We start from the raw sequence: 21738 nt of genomic DNA, 5'->3' as shown, positions 1-21738 counted from the left end.
CACACTTGGGGTTACCCAAAAGCTCTCCCAAAGGAACGGATTGGATCCAATGGTAGCTCTGGTGGAGGTTGAGCAGGGACATGGAGAGCTTGGTTGGAACCAGGGCCCGAAGGTGATTTTTTCAAAAGCCAAAGTCGAGCCCTTACTAAGACAGGCAAAAAACTCCTCACCATTGGCTTTAAAGCACTAAATCACCTTATGACCCCACCACCCCACTTCACCTCCCTACTCTACTGTTACAGCCCAGCCTGCACACGTGGCTCCTCACTGTCCAGCTGATAGGGCAGCAGGCTTGGTTGCCTAATAATAATAATAATAATAAATAATAATAATTGAGGTATTGGTTAAGTGCTTACAATGTGCCAAGCACTGTACAAAGCTCTGGGTTGGATTTGAGATAATCAGGTTGGACACAGTCTCTGTCCCCCGTAGCGCTCACAGTCTTAATCCCCATTTTACAGATGAGGGAACTGAGGCACAGAGAAATCAAGTGACTTGCCCAAGGTCACACAGTGGACAAGTAGCGGAGCTGGGATTAGAACCCATGATCTTCTAACTCTCAGGCCCATACTGTAACTACTATATTATGCTGCTTCTACAACAAGCATGTATGCACACACAGAGAGAGACACACAGACACACACAGACACACAGACACACACAGACATACACCCACAAGACCTCCCAGCCACTGCCCTCTCCTGATTGGAGTGGATTCAGACAGATGATGCCTTGAGTCTGTCTAGGGGCAACATGGAAATCTGCCCTCAACCCCCTGCTCCCCAGCAGGGTAGAAAAACTATTTGCACAGATAACTGAGTTTGCAGAATCACAAATCCATTGGATCTATTTCCAGGCCAGCAGTAGATTGCCAGGCGCCCTATGTGCATGTGTATCTAAATGGACACAGAGCATCACAAAAGCATTTTACATGCTCACAGTGGTGAGGAGCTGAGCATATATTCAGCCTTTTGGTCTCTCTTTCTCTCCCTCTCCCTCTCCCTCCCAGCTCCTCCAAGGGGCACACAGGAAGAAGAGCTTCCTATTGGCCTCAGCTATTGGCAGGCAGTGCGGGTCTCTTTCAAACCCTTGTTTCCTCTTCCCGCTTCCTTCCCGTTCTGAATGCCCTCCGCCCCACCCTGGATTTGGCTGGTTTTGTGTTTTGGGTACATGGAGAAACTGGGATGGGATCATTAAAGAGGACATCTTTGTGATGGAAATTCGAGTTCTTTGAAGGATCACTTCTCAGGCTCTTTAAAACCTTTCTTTTTGAAGGAGAGATTTCCGAGAACCACAGACTTGATTGTTTTCTCATTCCCTTATGCCTTCTCTCCCCCTAACTCGACCTGATCACTTCCAAGCTACTCTGCTTTCTCCTTTAACTGGTCCGGCTGAGCGCCATCCCTATGAAATATGTTCTCTGGCTGGTAATTAGTAGTCAAGTTCTGTGGGCATGAACACATATTGTTATATTGTGCTCTCCCAAGCACTTAGAGCAGTGCTCTGCACACTGTAAGTACTCAATAAATGTGCTCGAATGAATGAATGAATAGCCCATTAACCCTTGCTGCAGGTGGGGAACACGTTTACTGACTCTGTTGTATTGTACTCTCCCTAGCATTTAGTATGATGCTCTGTACACAGTAAGTACTCAATAAATACTATTGATTATGATGATGATGATCAACCCCTACTGGAATCCCTAAGCCTCTCATTCACTGTCTCAATCTCATCTCATCAGAGAGGCAGCATGGCTCAATGGGAAGAGCACGGGCTTTGAAGTCAGAGGTCACGGGTTCAAATCCCTGCTCTGCCAATTGTCAGCTGGGTTACCTTGGGCAAGTCACTTAACTTCTCTGGGCCTCGGTTACCTCATCTGTAAAATGGGTATTAAGATTGTGAGCCCCCCGTGGGACAACTTGATCACCTTCTAACCTCTCCAGTGCTTAGAACAGTGCTTTGCACATAGAAAGCGCTTAATAGATGCTATCATTATTATTATTATTATCTATCTCCCCACTGTCTCCTTTTCCACATCCTCCCCCTAGCCTGGGGCTCCCTCAGCCTCAAATAAGCCGAAGTATCATAAAGGTCACATCTCCTCCCAGAGGACTTCCCAAATTATGGTGTCCCCTATGCCTCTATGCTTGGCTCTGTGAGCTAAGGACATTTGATATTTGCCTCACCCTCAACCCCACAGCACGTATGTACATAGTAATTTATATATCATAAATTATTCATTTATATTAATGTTTTTCTCCCCTTCTAGACTGTAAGGTCATTATAGACCGGGAATGTGTCCACCAATTCTGCTGTACTGTACTTTCCCATGAGGTTAGTGCAAGGCTCTGCACATAGTAAGCTCCCAGTAAATTCCATTGATCGATTGATTGATAGGCCACTGACACCCATTTCTCTACTCCCTCCACCTCGGCTCAGGGAATCTTGTGTTTGTAAGTGGAAATGGGTGGGGGAAGAGGTAGGAAGGGCCCATACTTCAAGGAACCCTTCAGATGACAAGATAGAGCTCTTTTCTAGAATCCTGCTGAGCCTGTCCATAGCAAAAAGGCATTTGGGATTAGGAAGTTAAAGGGTGGGGAGCCACTACTGGGTTGGAGCAAGAAGATATCAGATCACTGAAAGAAGGAAGCTGGAGATCATTGCAACGTACCCCCCGGCACATACGACTCATAGACAGGCAGAGAGGTGTGTTGGGTGGGGGGGGGGGGGGGGGGGTGTTCCTGGGTTCAGAGCGGCCACAGACTGGTTCATCCCCACTCAAGGACTGAACAAGGAGGGAGAGTTGCCAGAAAATATCCTATGAGGTTCCCGAGATGGGGAAATGGCATGGGCTGATAGGGGCCAAGCCATAAATGGAAAATGTCAGGATGGAAAGGACCCATGGAAGGTAAGATTAATGATCTACAGTATGAGATCACACAGAATTCTCAGTCCGTAACTCTCTTGAAATAGTCTATTATCTCGGATCAGCCTCTATCGAGAATTACGTCTGGCGGGGGACAATGATCACTCGCCTCAGAGTTGGAGTTCATTTGGCAAAAAACTTTCAGTTGTCCCAGACTTTGTCTCTTCTCTTGTTTCTCTGCCTCCCTACTCTGGTCCTATCCTTCAACCCCCAACCACCTGCAACCATCCAAGGAGGCCAACTGGCCTCCTGACATGGGCAGAGCTGCGTTAACGCAGGAGCTCGGGGGCTGAAGCTACTCTGGCCCCCCACTGCTCAAGCTGCCTCCATGCTTCAGCCCCCACCCCCCTGCCCAAAGGCGCTCCCAAATCTAGCCCGATGGAAGATGATGTCTACCCAATCAATCCCCCTCCCAAGTCCCCCCTCCCCTTCCTTCCTTCCGGCCTATTGCTGAGGACGATCCCAGCTTGTGATTAGCAGGACTGGCCCTCGCTCGGATGGAAGGATGTGGTGATGGCACAGGGGAAGGGGCAAGTGAAGGGAAGCCAGTGGGAGCGGGCATATGTGGGAAGCAAAGGGGACAGCGTCTTTGGGGAAAGAGACAACTGAGTCCACAGGTCAGCAGCTCCTCATCAACTCGAGGAGCGGGATATGCAGATGTGACACCCTGACACTAAAGGTCTCATTGCTCCGTGCAGTACCTAATTCTCCTCTCTTACCCGATGACATCCCAGGCAGCCTGATGTGTTCATATCCCACACCAGGTGGGAGAGCCCCTGAAAAAGCAGTTAGCCCAGGGGCCACACGGGGCCTGATCTGGCCCCACTTATATCCTGAGGATAACTCAGGATGTCTCTTTCTGGTCCAATTCTGGAATTTTTCCCATAGGATGCCAGTCCTCAGATAAAGGAGCTGAAGGGGAAATATTGGCCTGCCCATTTTTCTTTAGTCATACCACAATCCCCTAGCTCACATATTTTATTTTTCTGAAGCCAATCTACTCTGTGTCACATTCTTGTCTCCTGCCACTGACCTCCTCACATCCCCTGTCCTGCCTCGAACTCTCTCCCTATTAACATCTCTCTACCCATCTTCAAAGCTCTTCTGAAGTCACATCTCCTTCCCTAACTGATTTCACACCTCTCCACCTTATATCACTCCACAACTGCCACTTCAATACTTCCCCACAGCCTAAACACTTGGATACACACACTTACTCCATAGCTCTTATATTCTCTATTCTCTCTATTCTCTATTGTATTCTCCTACTCGTAATTTAGAGTGTAATCCTGTAACCCTGTGTAACTGTACACAGTTATTTGGTTGCTGAATTGTACTTTCCAAGTGCTTAGTACAGTGTTCTGCACACAGTAAGCACTCAATAAATAAGATAATAAATAACTGTAGACTGTATCTCTGTAACCCTGGAGGACAGGGATCATGCCAACTTATCCTATCTTCATCTCCCAGGTGCTTCAGTACATTGTTCTGCACACTGTAGGAGCTCAATAAATATTATTGATTTATTGAGTGATAATCCCTGAGAAGCAGCATGGCCTAGTAGATAGAGCACTGGCTTGGGAATCAGAAGGACCTGGCTTCTAATCCCAGCTCTGACATTTGTCTGACACTTGAAGTACCGTGGCTTAGTGGAAATAACACGGGCTTGGGAGTCAGAGGATGTGGGTTCTAATCCTGGCTCTGCCACTTGTCCGCTGTGTGACCCTGGGCAAGCCACTTAACTTCTCTGTGCCTCAGTTATTTCATCTGTAAAATGGGGATTAAGACTGTGGGCCCCACGTAGGACAACCTGATTACCTTGTATCTACCCCAGTGCTTAGAACAGTGCTCAGCACGTAGTAAGCGCTTAACAAATACCATCATTATTATTAATTATTATTATTATTGTCTGCCGTATAACCTTGGGCATCACTTAATATCTCTCTGTGCCTCAGTTACCTCCCCTGTAAAATAGGGATTAAGACTGTGAGCCCCACGTGGGACAACCTGATTACCTTGTATCTACCTCAGCACTTAGAACAGTGCTCGGCACGTAGTAAGCACTTAACAAATACCACCATTATTATTAATTATAATTATTATTGTCTGCTGCATGACCTTGGGCATCACTTAGTAACTCTCTGTGCCTCAGTTACCTCCTCTGTAAAATGGGGATTAAGACTGTGAATCCCATGTGGGACATGGACTGTGTCCAACTTGATTAGCTTGTATCTACCCTAACACTTAGTTCAATGCCTGATACAAGGTAATCACTTAACAAATACCACTAAACCCCACCCTGCAGAAAACTCATAGCTGTCCTATTGATTCAACAGTGTTTGGCCCTTAGTAAGCACTTAATAAATACCACAATTACTATTATCATTAGGGGAAACTGTAGAATGGCAGGCCTCCTGAGCCAGGGATTGTGGGTCCCACCACATCCAGGGTGCAAAATTTTTCTGCTTCAAAGAGAAGCTCCTTACTATTGATTTTGAAGCCCTCTGTTAACTCTCTCCTTCCTTCCTAGTCTTAATTTATTCATTCAATGGTATTTATTGAGCGCTTACTGTGTGCAGAGCACTGTACTAAGCACTGGGAAAGTACAATTCAGCAACAGAGACAATCCCTGCCCAACAATGGTTCTCCTATTACAATTAAGCCTGCACACTTTGCTCCTCTCTAACACCAATCAATCAATCAATTGCTATTGGCATTTATTGAGCACTTACTGTATGCAGACCACTGTACTACTACTACTACTACTAATAACTGTGGTATTTGTTAAGTGCTTACTATGTGCCAAGCACTGTACTAAGAACTGGGGTAGGCAGAAACAAATCAGGTTGGACACAGTCCCTGTCCCACCTGGGGCTCACAGTTTCAATCCCCATTTTATGGAGGAGGTAACCGAGGCATAGAGAAGTGAATTGACTTGCCCAAGGTCACACAGCAGCAAGTGATGGAGCCAAGATTATAACCCATGTCCTTCTGAGTTCCAGGCATTTGCTTGGGAAACATAATACAACAGAGATGTAGACACATTCCCTGCTCCTGACAAGTTTACAGCCTAGCGCTTACCTATTCGGTGTGTCTCTTTCACCACTGACCAATTGCTCTCATCATCCCTCTGACTTGAAACGCCTTTCCCCTTTATATCTGACAGAGAACCACTCTCCCCATCTTCAAAGTCCTACTAAAATCCTATCTCCTCCAGGAAGCCTTCTCTGACTAATCTCTCATCCCCCACTTTCTACTCCATCTCTTCCTCATCACCTAAGCACTTGGATCTATAGTCCCTGCACACTTTGATATTCACCCCACCTATCCGCACGGCGCTTATGTACATAACCTTATACTCTCCTGCTTCCACTATCTGCATTTTATTTTAAAACTTGCCCCTTTCTCACCAGATTATAAACTCCTCTAGAACAGAGATCATGTCTACAAACTCTGGTATACTCTTCCAAATGCTTCGTACTGTGCTCGACACAGAAATAATAATAATAATAATAATGGCATTTGTTAAGCGCTTACTATGTGCAAAGCACGTTCTAAGCACTGGGGAGGACACAAGGTGATCAGCTTGCCCCACTTGGGGCTCACAGTCTTAATCCCCATTTTACAGATGAGGTAACTGAGGCACAGAGAAGTTAAGTAACTTGTCCAAAGTCACACAGCTAACAATTGGCAGAGCTGGGATTTGAACCCATGACCTCTGACTCCCAAGCCCGTGATCTTTCCACTGAGCCACGCTGCTTCTCATAATCACTTAATGAAGACTACTGATTGGCTGGTTGACTGGAGAAGTCAATAGTAACATCCAGGCAGGGAAAGAAATATCAGACATTATCTTTCTAGAGCATCTAAAGAACTAATCTAATGCCTCTCGGGGGACTTGCATCTTTCAGCAACAGATAGCCAGGACAAGAAAAAGGAAAACTTTATATAGCAATAATATTTGTTAAGTGCTTACTATGTGCCAGGCACTGTACTAGACATAAGATAATTACCTTGGACAGAGATTCTGTCACACAGGGAGCTCAGTCTAAGTAAGAGGAAACTACATAAGGAAACTGAGGTACAAAGAAGCTAAGTGACTTGCCCAAGGTCACACAGCAGACAAGCATCGCATAGTGGATACAGCACAGGCCTGGGAGTCCGAAGGTCATAGGTTCTAATCCTGCCTCCACCACGTGTCTGCCGTGTGACCTCGGGGAAGTCATTTCACTTCGGTTACCTCATCTGCAAAATGGGGTTGGAGACTGTGAATTCATTAACTCATATCGACCCCAGTGCTTAGTAAAGTGCCTGGCACATAGTAAGCACTTAACAAATACTATTATTATCATTGTTATTAGCTGGGAATAGGACCCAGGTAATCTGACTCCCAAGCCCATGCTCTTTCCATTAGGCCACACTGCTTCCTTACCTGGAGGGTTGGCATTCTTTGGGGCTGTTCTATTCTACTGGGTGATGCATTGTGTGCTGCTTCCATTTCAAAGGTGGATTTCAAGTCTGACAGGAAAAGATGGGAATTCCCCTCCCCTTCCCTTCCCTCCTCTTAACACCCTTCCCTTCCCTCCCCCCAACACCCTTCCACCCCAAGTGCCAATCCACAGTCTAGTCTCAGCCTTGATCAATGCTTTAAAATGGAGATGATTCTCCAAGGAACTCAATCAGATGCACCCTGTCTAGTTGCAAAGGGCTTGGGAGGTTCATTTTCTCCCTTAACGCTGAATAAAACCTCGGGACTAGATCAATAGTTTCTTTGGTTTTATGTGTCTGTTCCTTCAGGGCACCTGGGTTATTGTGTTTCCATTGATCACTCAGAGAGGAAAGATGCAGCTCAGATTTGAAGCCTAAAGATTTTGCGTTGAGGCTGAGTAACTCTTCCTTCTGTTTAGAATACTCCGTACATACGCTAGGGTCTGCATATTTTTCTACACTTTGGACCCCTGAGTGTCTCTTCTAGATAGTCAATATTCCCAGGGAGGAATCCTGCTAGTTTTCCAATGAGCTTCTCAGTCATTTTGTGGTCATTTTAGCCCTTTGGACCCCTGCTTTATTGAGCCCAAGTGGAGGTAAATACCTCATTTTTGACTGAGAGAGTCAAAGAGATGCAAATATTTAATTACTTCAAAGGGCCTTTGATATCTGAAAGGCCGTCTGACTTTACATGTGGAAAGGCCATGGGGCAAATTCATTCAATCGTATTTATTGAGCGCTTACTGTGTTCAGAGCACTGTACAAATGATTAATCATCAGGAAAGATAATAAAGAAAAACATCATGTATTTAGATTGACTGGGGCCAGCCATACCCTGGATATACACAGCTTTGGGGAGTGCACAGAGAAAGAATTTATTCCAGAGGAATTGTTTACGTAAGATCCAAACTACCCAGGCTAGCGGCTTGTAGCCCAAACTATGGAGATTACGGTTTCCATATTCATATTTTATGATCCTCTCCATAATGATTATTAATAATGATAATGATATCTGATGGGAGCTCAAATGTGCTCTAAGGCCTCATGCATACTATTATCATTATTGTTATGATTGTCATTATGATTGTGATGACACAAATAAATAGTACACATGAATGTAACTGAGCTCTCATCACACCTAAAGCAACTCCAAACAATACAAATCCAGCTCCAGCATTCTGTAAACAGCAGTTTACATTTGTGTACAGACCCATTCGTGTGCAAACAGAGAACAAGTCACTTCTCTGTTTTGGTATTTCCTAAGGTATTACCTCCTCCTGTTTTTCCCTTGTCCTCCTCATCCTCAACCTCCCCTCTTTTTCATTGTTCATAGTCTTTTCTTCCTCCTTCTCCCTTTTTCCTCCTATTTTTCATTTTCCTTTTTCTCCTGCTCCTCCTTCTTTTAAGCGCTTAATACAATGCTCGACACAAAGTTAGTGCTCAATAAATACCAATGATGGTGACAACAACACAACTATTTGTTTGTGAATTGTACTTTCCAAGCTCTTAGTACACTGCTCTGCACACAGTAAGCACTCAGTAAATACAACTGAATGAACGAACTATTACTACTACTCCTATTATTATATTGTACAGTGTCTGGCACAGAGTAAGAGCTTAAATAAGAAAATTATCATTATTAATAATAATTATGGTTTTTGTTAAGTCCTTACTATGTGTCAAGCACTGTTCTAAGTGCTGGGGAGGTTACAAGGTGATCAGGTTGTCCCACGGGGGACTCACAGTCTTAATCCCCATTTTTACAGATGAGGTGACTGAGGCACAGCTAAGTTAAACAATTTGCCCAAGGTGACACAGCAGACAAGTGGAGAAGCTAGGATTAGAACCCAAGACCTCTGACACCCAAGCCCGTGCTCTTATCACTAAGTCAAACTGTTTCCCGCTATTATTTTGACACCTGTCTACATGTTTTGTTTTGTTGTCTGTCTCCCCCTTCTAGACTGTGAGCCTGTTGTTGTAGGGACCGTCTCTATATGTTGCCGACTTGTACTTCTCAAGCATTTACTACAGTGCTCTGCACACAGTCAGCGTTCAGTAACTACGATTGAATGAATGAATTTTACTATTCCAATGGCTTCTCTGCCTTCCTTCCGCCACTGCATTCCCACCCTTAGTCTCCCAAGGCAGACTCTGTGGTTCCACATTCCAGAAGGGTTTCTGGGTTTGGGTGGAAACAGTCCTCTCAGAGGTCAGGAGGTTACCCACACTGGGGCACAGAGAAGGCCATAGCACTACTTCCACCCACTCAGCATTCACTAAATCTTGTCTTGTCTTATGCCATCCAGTCGTTTCCGACCCATAGTAACATCATGGACATATGTTCCTGGAACTCCCCACTCTCCATCTGCAATCGTTCTGGTAGTGTATACATAGATTCACTAAATACGTCTACTCAATTTTGATTATTTATCTTGTGATTGCTCTGTTTTGTAAAGACTTTTTATATTTGTCTCCCCTACTAGAGTGTAAGCTCCTTATGGACAGGAACTGTGTTCATTTTTGCCTAGTATACCCCAAGGGGCTTAGTATGATGTATCACACTGTGTGGGAGCTCAATATTATTGCTAGAAGGGACCTGTTCTACAGTAGCCTGCTGTGTGGGGCATTGACTTGTATACCTGCAGCACTGTATGTTGGGGTGAGTTCCCAGGTTTGACTTTATTCCTCCCCACAGGAACTGTACTAACCAGCAATTAACAAACCCGGCCCATTTCTCAGCTGGATATGAACCACCTATGGAGAAGGCGAGTTCTCCCTCCTGTAAACTCTCCCGTCCCTTATAAAAAGAAACATTCAGCTACGCAAGATGCTCCGCACTTTCCCTTTGCCCCTACACCTAAAGGCGAAAACAATTCCTGCAGATACATACCCTGATACTGCTCAACCCCAGCCCAGGACAATCAATTAATCAATCAATCAATCCATGACATTTATTGAGCACTTACTGTGCCCCTCCTTCCTCTCCCCCTCCCCATCCCCCCCCGCCCTACCTCCTTCCCCTCCCCATACCACCTGTATTTATGTTTGTACAGATTTATTACTCTATTTTACTTGTACATATTTACTATTCTATTTATTTTGCTAATGATGTGCATCTAGCTTTACTTCTATTTATTCTGATGACTTGACACCTGTCCACATGTTTTGTTTTGTTGTCTGTCTCCCCCTTCTAGACTGTGAGCCCATTGTAGGGTAGGGACCGTTTCTATATGTTGCCAACTTGTACTTCCCAAGCACTTAGTACAGTGCTCTGGTAATAATAATAATAATTATTATGATGGCATTTGTTAAGCACTTACTATGTGCAAAGCACTGTTCTAAGCACTGGGGAGGATACAAGGTGATCAGGTTGTCCCACGTGGGGCTCACAATCTTAATCCCCATTTTACAGATGAGATAACTGAGGCTCAGAGAAGTTAAGTGACTTGCCCAAAGCCACATAGCTGACAAGTGGCTGAGCCGGGATTTGAACCCATGACCATGGGTAGACATGATCCCTGCTATCAACAAGCTTACAATCTAGTGGGAAAAATGAGACACTAAAATAAATTACAAATAGGGGAAGCAGTGGAGTATAAGAATATATCTATAAGTGCTGTGTTGGGGGGGGAGGGAGGGAGAGCATCAAAGGTCATAAGGGGCATGGACCCAAGTACATATGCGATGTGGAAAGGAGGGTGAATAGAGTGGGAAAGTGAGAGGAAAGGCTTTCTGGAGGAGATCATCATCAATCGTATTTATTGAGCGCTTACTGTGTGCAGAGCACTGTACTAAGCACTTGGGAAGTACAAGTTGGCAACATATAGAGACAGTCCCTACCCAACAGTGGGCTCACAGTCTAAAAGGGGGAGACAGAGAACAAAACCAAACATACTAACAAAATAAAATAAATAGAATAGACATGTACAAGTAAAATAAATAAATAAATAGAGTAACAAATATGTACAAACATATATACATATATACAGGTGCTGTGGGGAAGGGAAGGAGGTAAGATGGGGGGATGGAGAGGGGGATGAGGGGGAGAGGAAGGCAGGGGCTCAGTCTGGGAAGGCCTCCTGGAGTAGGTGAGCACTCAGTAGGGCCTTGAAGGGAGGAAGAGAGCTAGCTTGGCGGATGGGCAGAGGGAGGGCATTCCAGGCCCGGGGGATGACGTGGGCCGGGGGTCGATGGCGGGACAGGCGAGAATGAGGTATGGTGAGGAGATTAGCAGCAGAGGAGCAGAGGGTGCGGGCTGGGCTGTAGAAGGAGAGAAGGAAGGTGAGGTAGGAGATATGATTTGAGAAGGGATTTGAAGATAGGGAAAATGATGGCCTTTGGGGGGACCACATTAAGAAGGAGGGAGTTCCAGGAAGGAGGGGGACACAATAATAATAATAACAATGGCATTTATTAAGCGCTTACTATGTGCAAAGCAATGTTCTAAGCACTGGGGAGGTTACAAGGTGATCAGGTTGTCCCATGGGGGGCTCAGTCTTAATCCCCATTTTACAGATGAGGTAACTGAGGCTCAGAGAAGTTAAGTGACTTGCCCAAAGTCACCCAGCTGACAAATGGCAGAGCCGGGATTTGAATCCATGACCTCTGACTCCAAAGCCCAAGGTCTTTCCACTGAGCCACGCCGCTTCTCTGAGCCAAGGGTTTGATGGTGAGAGACAACATTAAGTCATGATAAGTAGGTAGGGGTGAGAGGAGTTAAATGTGCAGGCTGAGGTGTAGTGGGAGAAGAGAGAGTTTTGGTAAGAATGGGAGAGAATGGGCAGAGAGCCATACCATGTAGACGGTTCCCTTCCCCACCCCACCACAAGATTTCTGCAAAGAGAGCAGTCTGCTTTGGAGCTTTCCATCCAACAGCTGTCAGACAGAAATCCTCTACCTGGCAACGTAAACCTCATCTCATGGGTGGGACTTTGAAACTGTATAACTTAAGGACTTGAGCTCCTGATTTAGCTAACTGAGAACACGCTCTGAAGAAACAAAAACAGAAGACAAAGAAAAACAAATCCCACCTCCCTAAAAAATGGAAAACGGAGAGGGAAATATTGCATTAACAACAATTATTTGAAAGTAATAGCTGGTGTGCTTTTAAACTGCTCCAACATAAATGTCAGTCTAAGAAATATTTCATTTCAGTACTAACAAATCAGGTACTTGGTGTACTGGAGGAGAAACTATTGGAACTACTTTAAAGCTGCCTAAACCAGGAAAACTGCAAAAATATTTATAATCTTATGACGGAAGGAAAAAATGCTCCTCCTGGGTGTCTTTAAGGATCCTCCATCTTTTGGATAAATGGTAATGCTAAACACAAAATGGAAAGATGACCTTAGAATAATAACCTCACGATGCCACTGGGACTTGCCTTCCCAACTCAAAAAAAATAATTTGCAATATGTTCGGAACGGAAATTTCTCTCTGGCTCCTAGACTTCATTATAAGGCCTCAGAAAACCCCACTAAGACACCCTGCCTTGGATGAGATTCCTCTCTCCCATGGCAGGACCCCAGATGCAAAATCGCTCTCACTCACGTTATTCAATGTTTTCGAGAAGGACAGAGGTAAAGGAAAGCAAGAAAAACAAGAACTTGAGAAGTGTTCTTTTAGAGCAGGAGAGATGGTGGGTGCCCACCCAGGGTTGCCTTTCCTCAGCGCATTTTCTCCCCTTTTAAAGAGGAAATTCAAGGTTTCACATCTGTGGTATTGTACTCTCCCAAGCTCTTACTAGAGTGTTCTTAGTACAGTGCTCTGCACAAAGTAAGGGCTCAATAAATACGATTGAATGAATGTTCTGCACCAAATGTACCTTGATCTTGCCTATCTCGCCACCGACCCCTCACCCAAAGTCTCTCTCTGGCCCGGAGCTCCATCCCACTTCATATCCGACAGACCATCACTCTCCCCACCTTCAAAGTCTTATTAAAAACACACCTTCTCCAAGAATAATAGTAACAATAATGGTATTAGTTACATGCTTATTATATGCCAAGCACTATTTAAGCGCTGGAAAGCTTTCCCTGACTAAACCCTCATTTCCTCTATTCTCTCTCCTTTCTGTGTTGTCCTGCATTTAGATTTGTACACTTTATTCTCCCCATCCTCATCCCCACATCCCTTTTAAACATATACATAATTTATTTCTATTAGGGTCTGTCTCCTCCTCTAGATGGTATGCTCCTTAGGTACAGGGACTATGTCTACCAACTCTGCGATATTGTACTCCCCTGAGTGCTTCGTACAGTGCTCCACGCACTCATTGAAAAGCAGCGTGGCCTAGTGGGAAGAGCATGGGCCTTGGAGTCGGAGGACCTGGTTTCTATTCCCTGATCACCCACTTGCAAGCTGCTGGAAGAATAGTTAAGGATTTACAGGGAAAAGTTAAGAACGCTAGATGGTCCATCCCTCACTTTCAACTCTTCCACCTCCAATCCCTTTCTCACACCATTCTCCCTCCCTGAAACTTCATCCCCCTCCAGAGACACCAAGGCACAGCATAAAAGCACTTAGTACAGTGCTCTGCACACAGTAAGCACTCAATAAACACGATTTAATGAATTCCCATCTTCAGAGGCCGCCTGAAAAACAGCTCCTCCACAAAGCCTTCCCGGGTTAATTCCCAACACCTCAAGTTGTGTCAACCCACCAGCCATCCCTCGGACTTGATGCATTTCTTCCCATCTTGACCATTTATGTACATACAATCAATCAATCAGATTTATTGAGTAGTTATGTGTGCAGCGCACTGTACTTAGCACTTGGGAGAGTACACTATAACGGAGTTGGTATTCACATTTCCTGCCCACAAGGAATTTATAATCTTTTCAAAGGGATATTCCACTAACTCATACTGACATAGCCACGCTAGCTACTCGTTTCCTTGTTCTTTTTCCTGCTCCCACTATTTGTCAATCATTTAGGACTGTCTCTCTCATTTAAATGTAAGTTCTTGAAAGGCAGGGGGCCATATTATTTGCTTCTAATGTACGCTCGCAAAGGTTTAGTACAGTGCTCCAGTCACTGTAGGTGCTCAATAAATTCCATAGATCCCAAATATTAGAAAAGAGAGCAAGTTAGGCATCCAGCACCTGGTTCCTTGAAGCATCACATTGCCTCTGTCAGAGACTAAATTCTGGACTGGATAGAACCAGGACCATCCTTGCTGTGATTAAAGCATGGCTTATGGTCTGTGACTATTGATTTCGCATTGATTCACATTGATGGACTTATTAGAATTATTGTTATCCCACTCTGAAAGTAGCTACCGTTACTAGCTAAGTGTCTGTGGTTTATAATAGGCCTTTATATCACACCATTTTAATCAGCCCAGCTTCAGTGTGGCCCAACCAACACAGTCAATCAATGGTATTTGTTGAGCTCTTACTATGTACAGAGCACGGTACTAAGTACTTGAAGAGTACAATAGAACACACACACACACACAAATGTACATCAGGGGGCTTTGGTGATATTCTGGAGAAGTAAGCATTTGGAGAAGACCTGTGAGACATTGGACCCCCTTGCAAGATGGCTTTGCTATGTGTATTTGGTCTAGGTCCCTGACATCCATAATCAAAGTGAAGCTTACAAAGTCTCCATGCCTCACTAAAAAATGGAAAAATGGGTTGTGGGAGAAAACAAGAAAGGAAAAGAAGGAAACAAATGGGGAGAGGGGTTCTTTTCATCTTGTCAGCAGGAATCGGGAGTGGCAAGAGTTGTATGCCCCACTGCTTCAAGGGCTTTGCCGAGTCCCATTGTGAAGAGTGATGGTGACCCAGTAGGTGACCAGATGGCCCTCCTTCCACCCTCATCTTGCTGGTGATGAACTAGCAGCCAATGACAGGTCTGCCTCCACCAAAGATCTTAAAGCTCCATCTGCCCTCCCACCCCAGTGCCCCTGAATGAGCCCAGTCCGGTAGGAGAGGAAGAAGCAGACTCACCTGGTATCGGCCTTGGTTGCATCCGCAATAGCTGCTCTCCATGGTGTAGCTCCTCAGAATTCCCAGTTCCCGCCACACCACCACGCGGGCCGTGGCTGCCCGGGATTTCTCCACCAGAAAACTGCAGCTGCTCATCACAAAAGCTGGGGCCACCTTATCCAGGATTTTGGGAAGGGTCTGAGGGAAAAATGGGAAAAAATTGAGGCTTATGAAAGATAACCTCACACATGTTTGTGAGCTTGCCTGTTTGTGTGCCGGCAAGTCAGCGACACCTAGCCCTGTCTCGTCTTTCCGGGCTGGGGACTCAAGCTCAAAAAAAGAAAGCAAACCATCCCTCCCAAAGGCACCCGGTGACTGTTCGGTCGATTGAATTGAATCACCCTCTGGCTGTCAGGGGCATTATCTTCAATTTCAATTATCGGTCATGAAAATAAGACGTAGCCCTAAAGAAATCAAGACAGATCTAATTAATCGTGGCATTTATTCAATGCTTGCTATGTGCTGAGGGCTGGGGTCAAGACTAGGTTACGAGAGCAGATACAAGAGGGAAGGATGGGACATCCAGACGGTGGTCAGCAGGATGAAAAGGGAAGATGGATGAGACAAAATTTTAGGCCTCAGAGTTGGGAGAAAAGATGATCCAGCGACAACTGGGAGAGGAAACAAGAAAAGGCCCAGTGGTGGACCAATCCATGGGTGCTCGGAAATTGTCACTCGATGACAGAGTGAGAGTGATGAGTGAGGTGGAATTCTCTATGATGTCATACATGCAAATTTGTGAAGCGTTCCATTTTTTTTATTTATTTGTGTTGATGTCCGTCTTCCCATCTCTTGACTGTAAGCTCGTTGTGGGCTGGGAATATCACTGTTTATTGTTGGGTTGTATTTTTCCCGAAACTCTTAGTACAGTGCTCTGCACACAGCAAGAGCTCAATAAATGTGATTGAATGAATGAGTGAATCCATGTTTCTGGTACATTTCATACAGCTGCATGCATGACTGGAGCGTGACAGAGCAGCCATACGTCTGAAAGCGGCCTTGATCTTGACTCCGTTCCTTCAGGGATCAGATGGGTGCTTTAGGTGGCTGATTTTTTGGGAACACTCAAGGGCACGTGTATGCATCTGAAGATTATGGATATCTGTCCTAAAGTCTCACCCTATAGCCAACGTCCTCAGTGATCAGGGTTGGATCCACTGTTCCCCCAGCCTGCCAGAGCGTCTCCTTGACACTGCAGCCATAGAGAAACACGTTCTTCTTCTGGGAGTGGCCGTGGAAGTCACAGAACACCTGGAGGGGGGAGGGATGGGCACAGAGGTAAGCAGGAGTGGCTCAGAGCTTCCGGTGATCTCCCCTAATGATAATAATAATGATAACTGTGATATTTGTTAAGTTCTTACTGTGTCAAGCACTTGATCAGTTACAGTCCCTGCTCCTGACTAGGCTGGTAGTTTAAAGGAGAGGGAACACAAGCATTAATCTCCATTTTAGAGTTGAGGAAACAGGTAAAGAGAAATTAAAAATCTTGCCCAAGCTCACACAGCAGGCAAGAGGATGAACAAGAATTACAACTCAGGTCTCCTGATTTCCAGCTCTTTTCACTAGGCCAGATTGCTCCTTCTTCCCCTTTTTCATCTTATGACATAGAGGGTGGGAGGAGGAGTGGACAAAATATGTCCCAATGGTCAGATTATGCTAATAATAATAATAACATTGAAACACTGTGTGTCAAGCTGTGCTAAATGCTGGCATAGATACAAGATAATCAAATCAGATATGGGGCTTACTGTCCCACATGGGGCTCACAGTCTAAGCGGAAGGTAGGACAGGTATTGAATTCCAATTTTACAGTGGAGGAAACTGAGGCACGGAGAAGTGCCTTGCCCAAGGTCACGACAGGCAAGCAGCAGAAGCAGGATTGCTCCCATGCTCTTTTATTGTGCCGTGCCACTTCCTAGTGGGAGCAAATCTGGCCGGTCAAGTCATTTGATCCAAATCGGGGTACGTTTTTAGTCGATTGCTCAATCAGTCATATTTACTGAACACTTACTGTGTGCAGAACACTGTACCAACAGGTTGGAAGGGCACAATACAACAGAGTTAGGAGACACATGGGTCTGTTCGGAGCCAACCGCTCCCACTCATGATGGCTCTTACCTCAATCGGCTCCAGCAGCTGATAGCGCTTGTCATTTCCCCGCATGCTGGTTCACGTAACCAGTTCGGAGTTAGAAAACAGCTGCCTTAGGCAGAAGTGGCCACAAATCTAGAGTTGAGATAACCTCCTCTTTCACTATCAGCTCTTCACTATCAGACCGCTAGCTGAGCTAACAGATCAGTGGGACAAAAGAACCATCATAATCATCCGCCCTTAGTCTAGAATCACAAATGGAAAGCTCCTGCCTTCCTCTATGGCTCGGCTCCTCTTTGGGTGAAATAGAGGAGGTAAAAAAATGGAGAATTAATTCACAATGCTTTTAGTAAGAGATTGCTTTTCCAAGGATGCACCTTAGTTTTCTGGTGATAAGTTCCACATAAATGTTTAATTATAGGCCCATTCGCCGACTAAATAAGCCCCTCTGCATCTCGTAGCCTCCAAACATCCGGAAAGAGAGGAATGGAGATAGTGTTATGTTTGTGCTCAACTGAGAGTCCTACAAATAAGTCTGTTAATTATATGAAACCTGTGTTCCTCTAAATCCTGAGTAATCTATGGTGCAATTACTGGTTAATTCATCAGGTTATGTCTGCCGTTGATGCTTAATCCTTTTAACTGGGAGATTTAAAAGCTGTGCTCTGGCAGATAACTCACCGTTACGGAGAGCTCACTGTTATGGAGAGCTCACGTTCACGGTAAACCTCAAGACACTCTGCAAAGGACAGAATCTCACTGGCCACACCACCAAACAGCCCCTTGGGAGCAGGCTGAACATGGAATTTTACTCACCAAATCCCCCTAGGATGAAGGGGCGTGGGCACTGAAGCTTGAAGGTGGTCGGTTCAAAACAAATAAAAGCAGCATGGTCTAATGGATACAGCATGGGCCCCAGGAGTCAGAGGACCTGGGTTCCAATCCCGGCTCTGCCACTTGCCTGTGGTGTGACCTTGGGCAACTCACTTGACTTCTCTGCCTCAGTTTCTTCAACTGGAAAAATGGGGATTCAATACCTTTTCTTCCTATTTAGCCTGTGAGCCTCATGTGGATTAGGGACTGTGCCCAACCTGATCGATTTTCATTCATTCAATTGTATTTATTGAGCGCTTACTATGTGCAGAGCACTGTACTGAGCGCTTGGGAAGTCCAAGTTGGCGACACCTAGAGACGGTCCCTACCCAACAGAGGGCTCACAGTCTAGAAGGGGAAGACAGACCACAAAACAAAACATATTAACAAAACACAATAAATAGAATATGGACAAATAAAATAGAGTAATAAATCCGTACAAACATATATACATATATACAGGTGTTGTGGGGAGGGGAAGGAGGTAATGGGGAGGAGGGATGGCTCGCTCGTTTTCTGCTCCTGACTCCTTTAACACGATTGGCGATGCAGCGTGGCCTAGGGACTCGAGCCCGGGCCTCGGAGTCAGAAGACCTAGGTTCTAATGCCAGCTCCGCCAAGGGTCTGCTGTGTGGCCTTGGACGAGTCACCTCATTGTGCCTCAGTTCCCTCATCCAGATATCCCCCTCTACCCGGTGGATGACGGTCATCTCCCGGTTGCCATGGGTTTTATCCATGTACATGGGTACGTTGTGCATCCGGGAGCGCCAAATGAAGTACGGCAGGATGGGGGGTGGGTCGTTGGGGGGCCGCCAGCCAATTTGTATCCACCCCCGTGATTTGAACAGTGTTTGATACATAGAAAGCTCTTAACGAACACCATTTGAAAAAATAATTAAATAAAAAGAAAACACTTCTTTACCCTGCAGATGGGTGGCATACGGAATTCATTCCTACAGGAAGTTGTGCACCCACAAGGGTCTGCATGTTCAAAAAGGGGTTTGGATAAAATCATGGACAAGCAATCCTCCATGGGCTACTACTAGAGGTTAAGTTAGGGATGGAATGAGTTAGGGAGGGTGACCAGCACATAGTTTCTCCAAGCATCCTGGCCACTCTGTTGGAAGTATAATCAGGTTCAAGCTAGACCATTGGTCTGACTCAAAATAGCCATGCTTTTGATTTTAGGTCCTTATGGAGGGCCTCTAGTTACCTTAGTAAGACGAATACTACTACTACTAGTAGTAATAGTAGTAAATAGCTGTAGTTAGTTCCTCTCCAGACTAAGTTCCTTGTGGGCAGGGAACGTGTCTATCCCCTGTTATATTGTGTTCTCCCACTGTATTAGGATAGGGTTTTGCACACAGTAAGCTCTCAATAAATACCACTGAATGGTAGTATTTATTGAGGCCCTACTACGTATATAGCACTGGAGTAAGCATCAGGAAACAATTACATAGATCAATCAGACAATCATATTTATTGAGCTTCAACTCCTTCCCAGGCATGCCACCATAACGCAGCATGGCCTAGTGGAAAGAGCACGGGCCTGGGCCAGAGGACCTCAGTTCTAATCCCTCCACCCCTTCTCTGCTTTGTGACTTTGGGCAAGTCACTTAACTTCTCTGAGCCTCATTCTCTCATTGACAAAATGGGGATTCAATGACTGTTATCCCTCCTACTTTAACTGTGAACTCCATGTGGGATTCGATTATTTTGTACCCGTCCCAGTGTTTTACCCATCCATTCCTAGCTTGGAAAGCAATCTGCTACAAGTCAAAACTCACCGGTGCTGGGCAGCAGCGGAATGGGAGAGAGTTGAGGGTGGAGACTCAAGTTCACTGCACGGAAGAAGGCAGTGGTAAACCACTTCTGTATTTTTACCAAGAAAAGTCTATGTATAGACTACCAGAGCGATTGCAGATGGAGGTGGGGTGTTCTGGGAGAGATGTGTCCAGGGAGTCACTATGGGTCGGAAATGGCTCGACAGCATAAGACAAGCCCCAGTGTTTAGGATAGAACTTGGCATATAGTAAGTAATTGACAAGTATCATTTGTCTTATTATTATTATTACCATAAGCCAGTTCACCCACAGAGCCAGCTTTCCCAGGGAAATGTGCACACTCCCTAATCCTCCCTTGCTTTACAGGTACATTCATGAGTTGAATTCCAGAAAACACTGATGTAGCTTTACTTTTTTTATGATACTTGTTAAGTGCTTCCTCTGTGTCCAACACTGCAGTAAGCACTGGGGTAGATACAAGTTAATTTGGTTGGATACAGTCCCTGTCCCACATGGGGCTCACAGCTTGAATCCCCATTTCACAGATGAGGTAATTGAAGCACAGAGAAATGAAGTGACTTGCTCAATGTCACACAGCAGACAAATGGTGGAGCCAGGATTAGAACCCAGGTCTTTCTGACTCCTGGGCCTGTGCTCTATACACTAAGCCATGCTGCTTCTCAGTTTGTATCCTGTTTCCTCCTACTAGTTTTAGCTGTAACCTTAGAGTCCATTCTATGCCTGGTTTATCACCAGCCTGTAGCACCTGGAGGAGTTTGGGTGCGTGGCTCCAGTGTTCCCAGGCTCATGTGGAAATGGCAAAAGATTATATAAAAATGGCTCATAACCTAGAATCTGCCCTAGAAGTTACAGACCCAGAGGATCACACTGATGTTCAAGGCCCTATTGAGAGCTCACCTCCTCCAGGAGGCCTTCCCAGACTGAGCCCCCTCCTTCCTCTCCCCCTCCTCCCCATCTCCATTCCCCCTGCCTTACATCCTTCCCCTCCCCACAGCACCTGTATATATGTTTGTATGTATTTATTACTCTATTTTATTTGTACATATTTATTCTATTTATTTTATTTCGTTAATATGTTTTGTTTTGTTCTCTGTCTCCCCCTTCTAGACTGTGAGCCCTCTGTTGGGTAGGGACTGTCTCTATATGTTGCCAACTTGTACTTCCCAAGCACTTAGTACAGTGCTCTGCACACAGTAAGTGTTCAATAAATACAATTGAATGAATGAATGAATGAATGTTCACCCAGTAGAGTCTGACATTTCAACAGAGACAGGTGAGTTTTCCTTCCTTTTCTATCCAATGATTCCAAAAAAGAAGAAGAAAGAGGACCACTAGAGGTTAATAGTCTTTACTGAGCTCTTACTGTGTATAGAACACTGTTTTAAGTACTTGGGAGAGTTTAATATAACAAAGTTGGTAGACACATTCCCTGCCCATAATGAGTTTACAGTCTAGAATTTAGAAGGTCATTCTTTCATAAAGGTAGAGTTTGAGATTCAGTGGAATTCATTACCTCAACTGTTCCCCCCAATTTATGCCCTGCTCCCTTGTGAACTAACCC

The 21738-nt window shown here is 45.1% G+C and overlaps 1 protein-coding gene across 1 annotated transcript in view; it reads right to left on the bottom strand.

Annotated features, from left to right (window-relative positions):
- Positions 1-21738, bottom strand: part of AGBL1 (ATP/GTP binding protein like 1) — a 655387-nt gene that overhangs the window by 264172 nt on the left and 369477 nt on the right. Inside the window, exons 20-21 of the mRNA XM_038747354.1 lie at positions 16528-16659; positions 15370-15546 (exon numbers count right to left, since the gene is read on the bottom strand). Of these exons, the coding sequence (XP_038603282.1) occupies positions 15370-15546; positions 16528-16659 (309 nt within the window). The remainder of the gene's footprint in view (positions 1-15369; positions 15547-16527; positions 16660-21738) is intronic.

The sequence above is a fragment of the Tachyglossus aculeatus genome, chromosome 5 (assembly GCF_015852505.1).
Source record: "Tachyglossus aculeatus isolate mTacAcu1 chromosome 5, mTacAcu1.pri, whole genome shotgun sequence".
Classification (NCBI taxonomy): Eukaryota; Metazoa; Chordata; class Mammalia; order Monotremata; family Tachyglossidae; genus Tachyglossus; species Tachyglossus aculeatus.
Note: the sequence above shows the minus strand (reverse complement) of the source record. Positions and strands in the feature narration are given on the sequence as shown.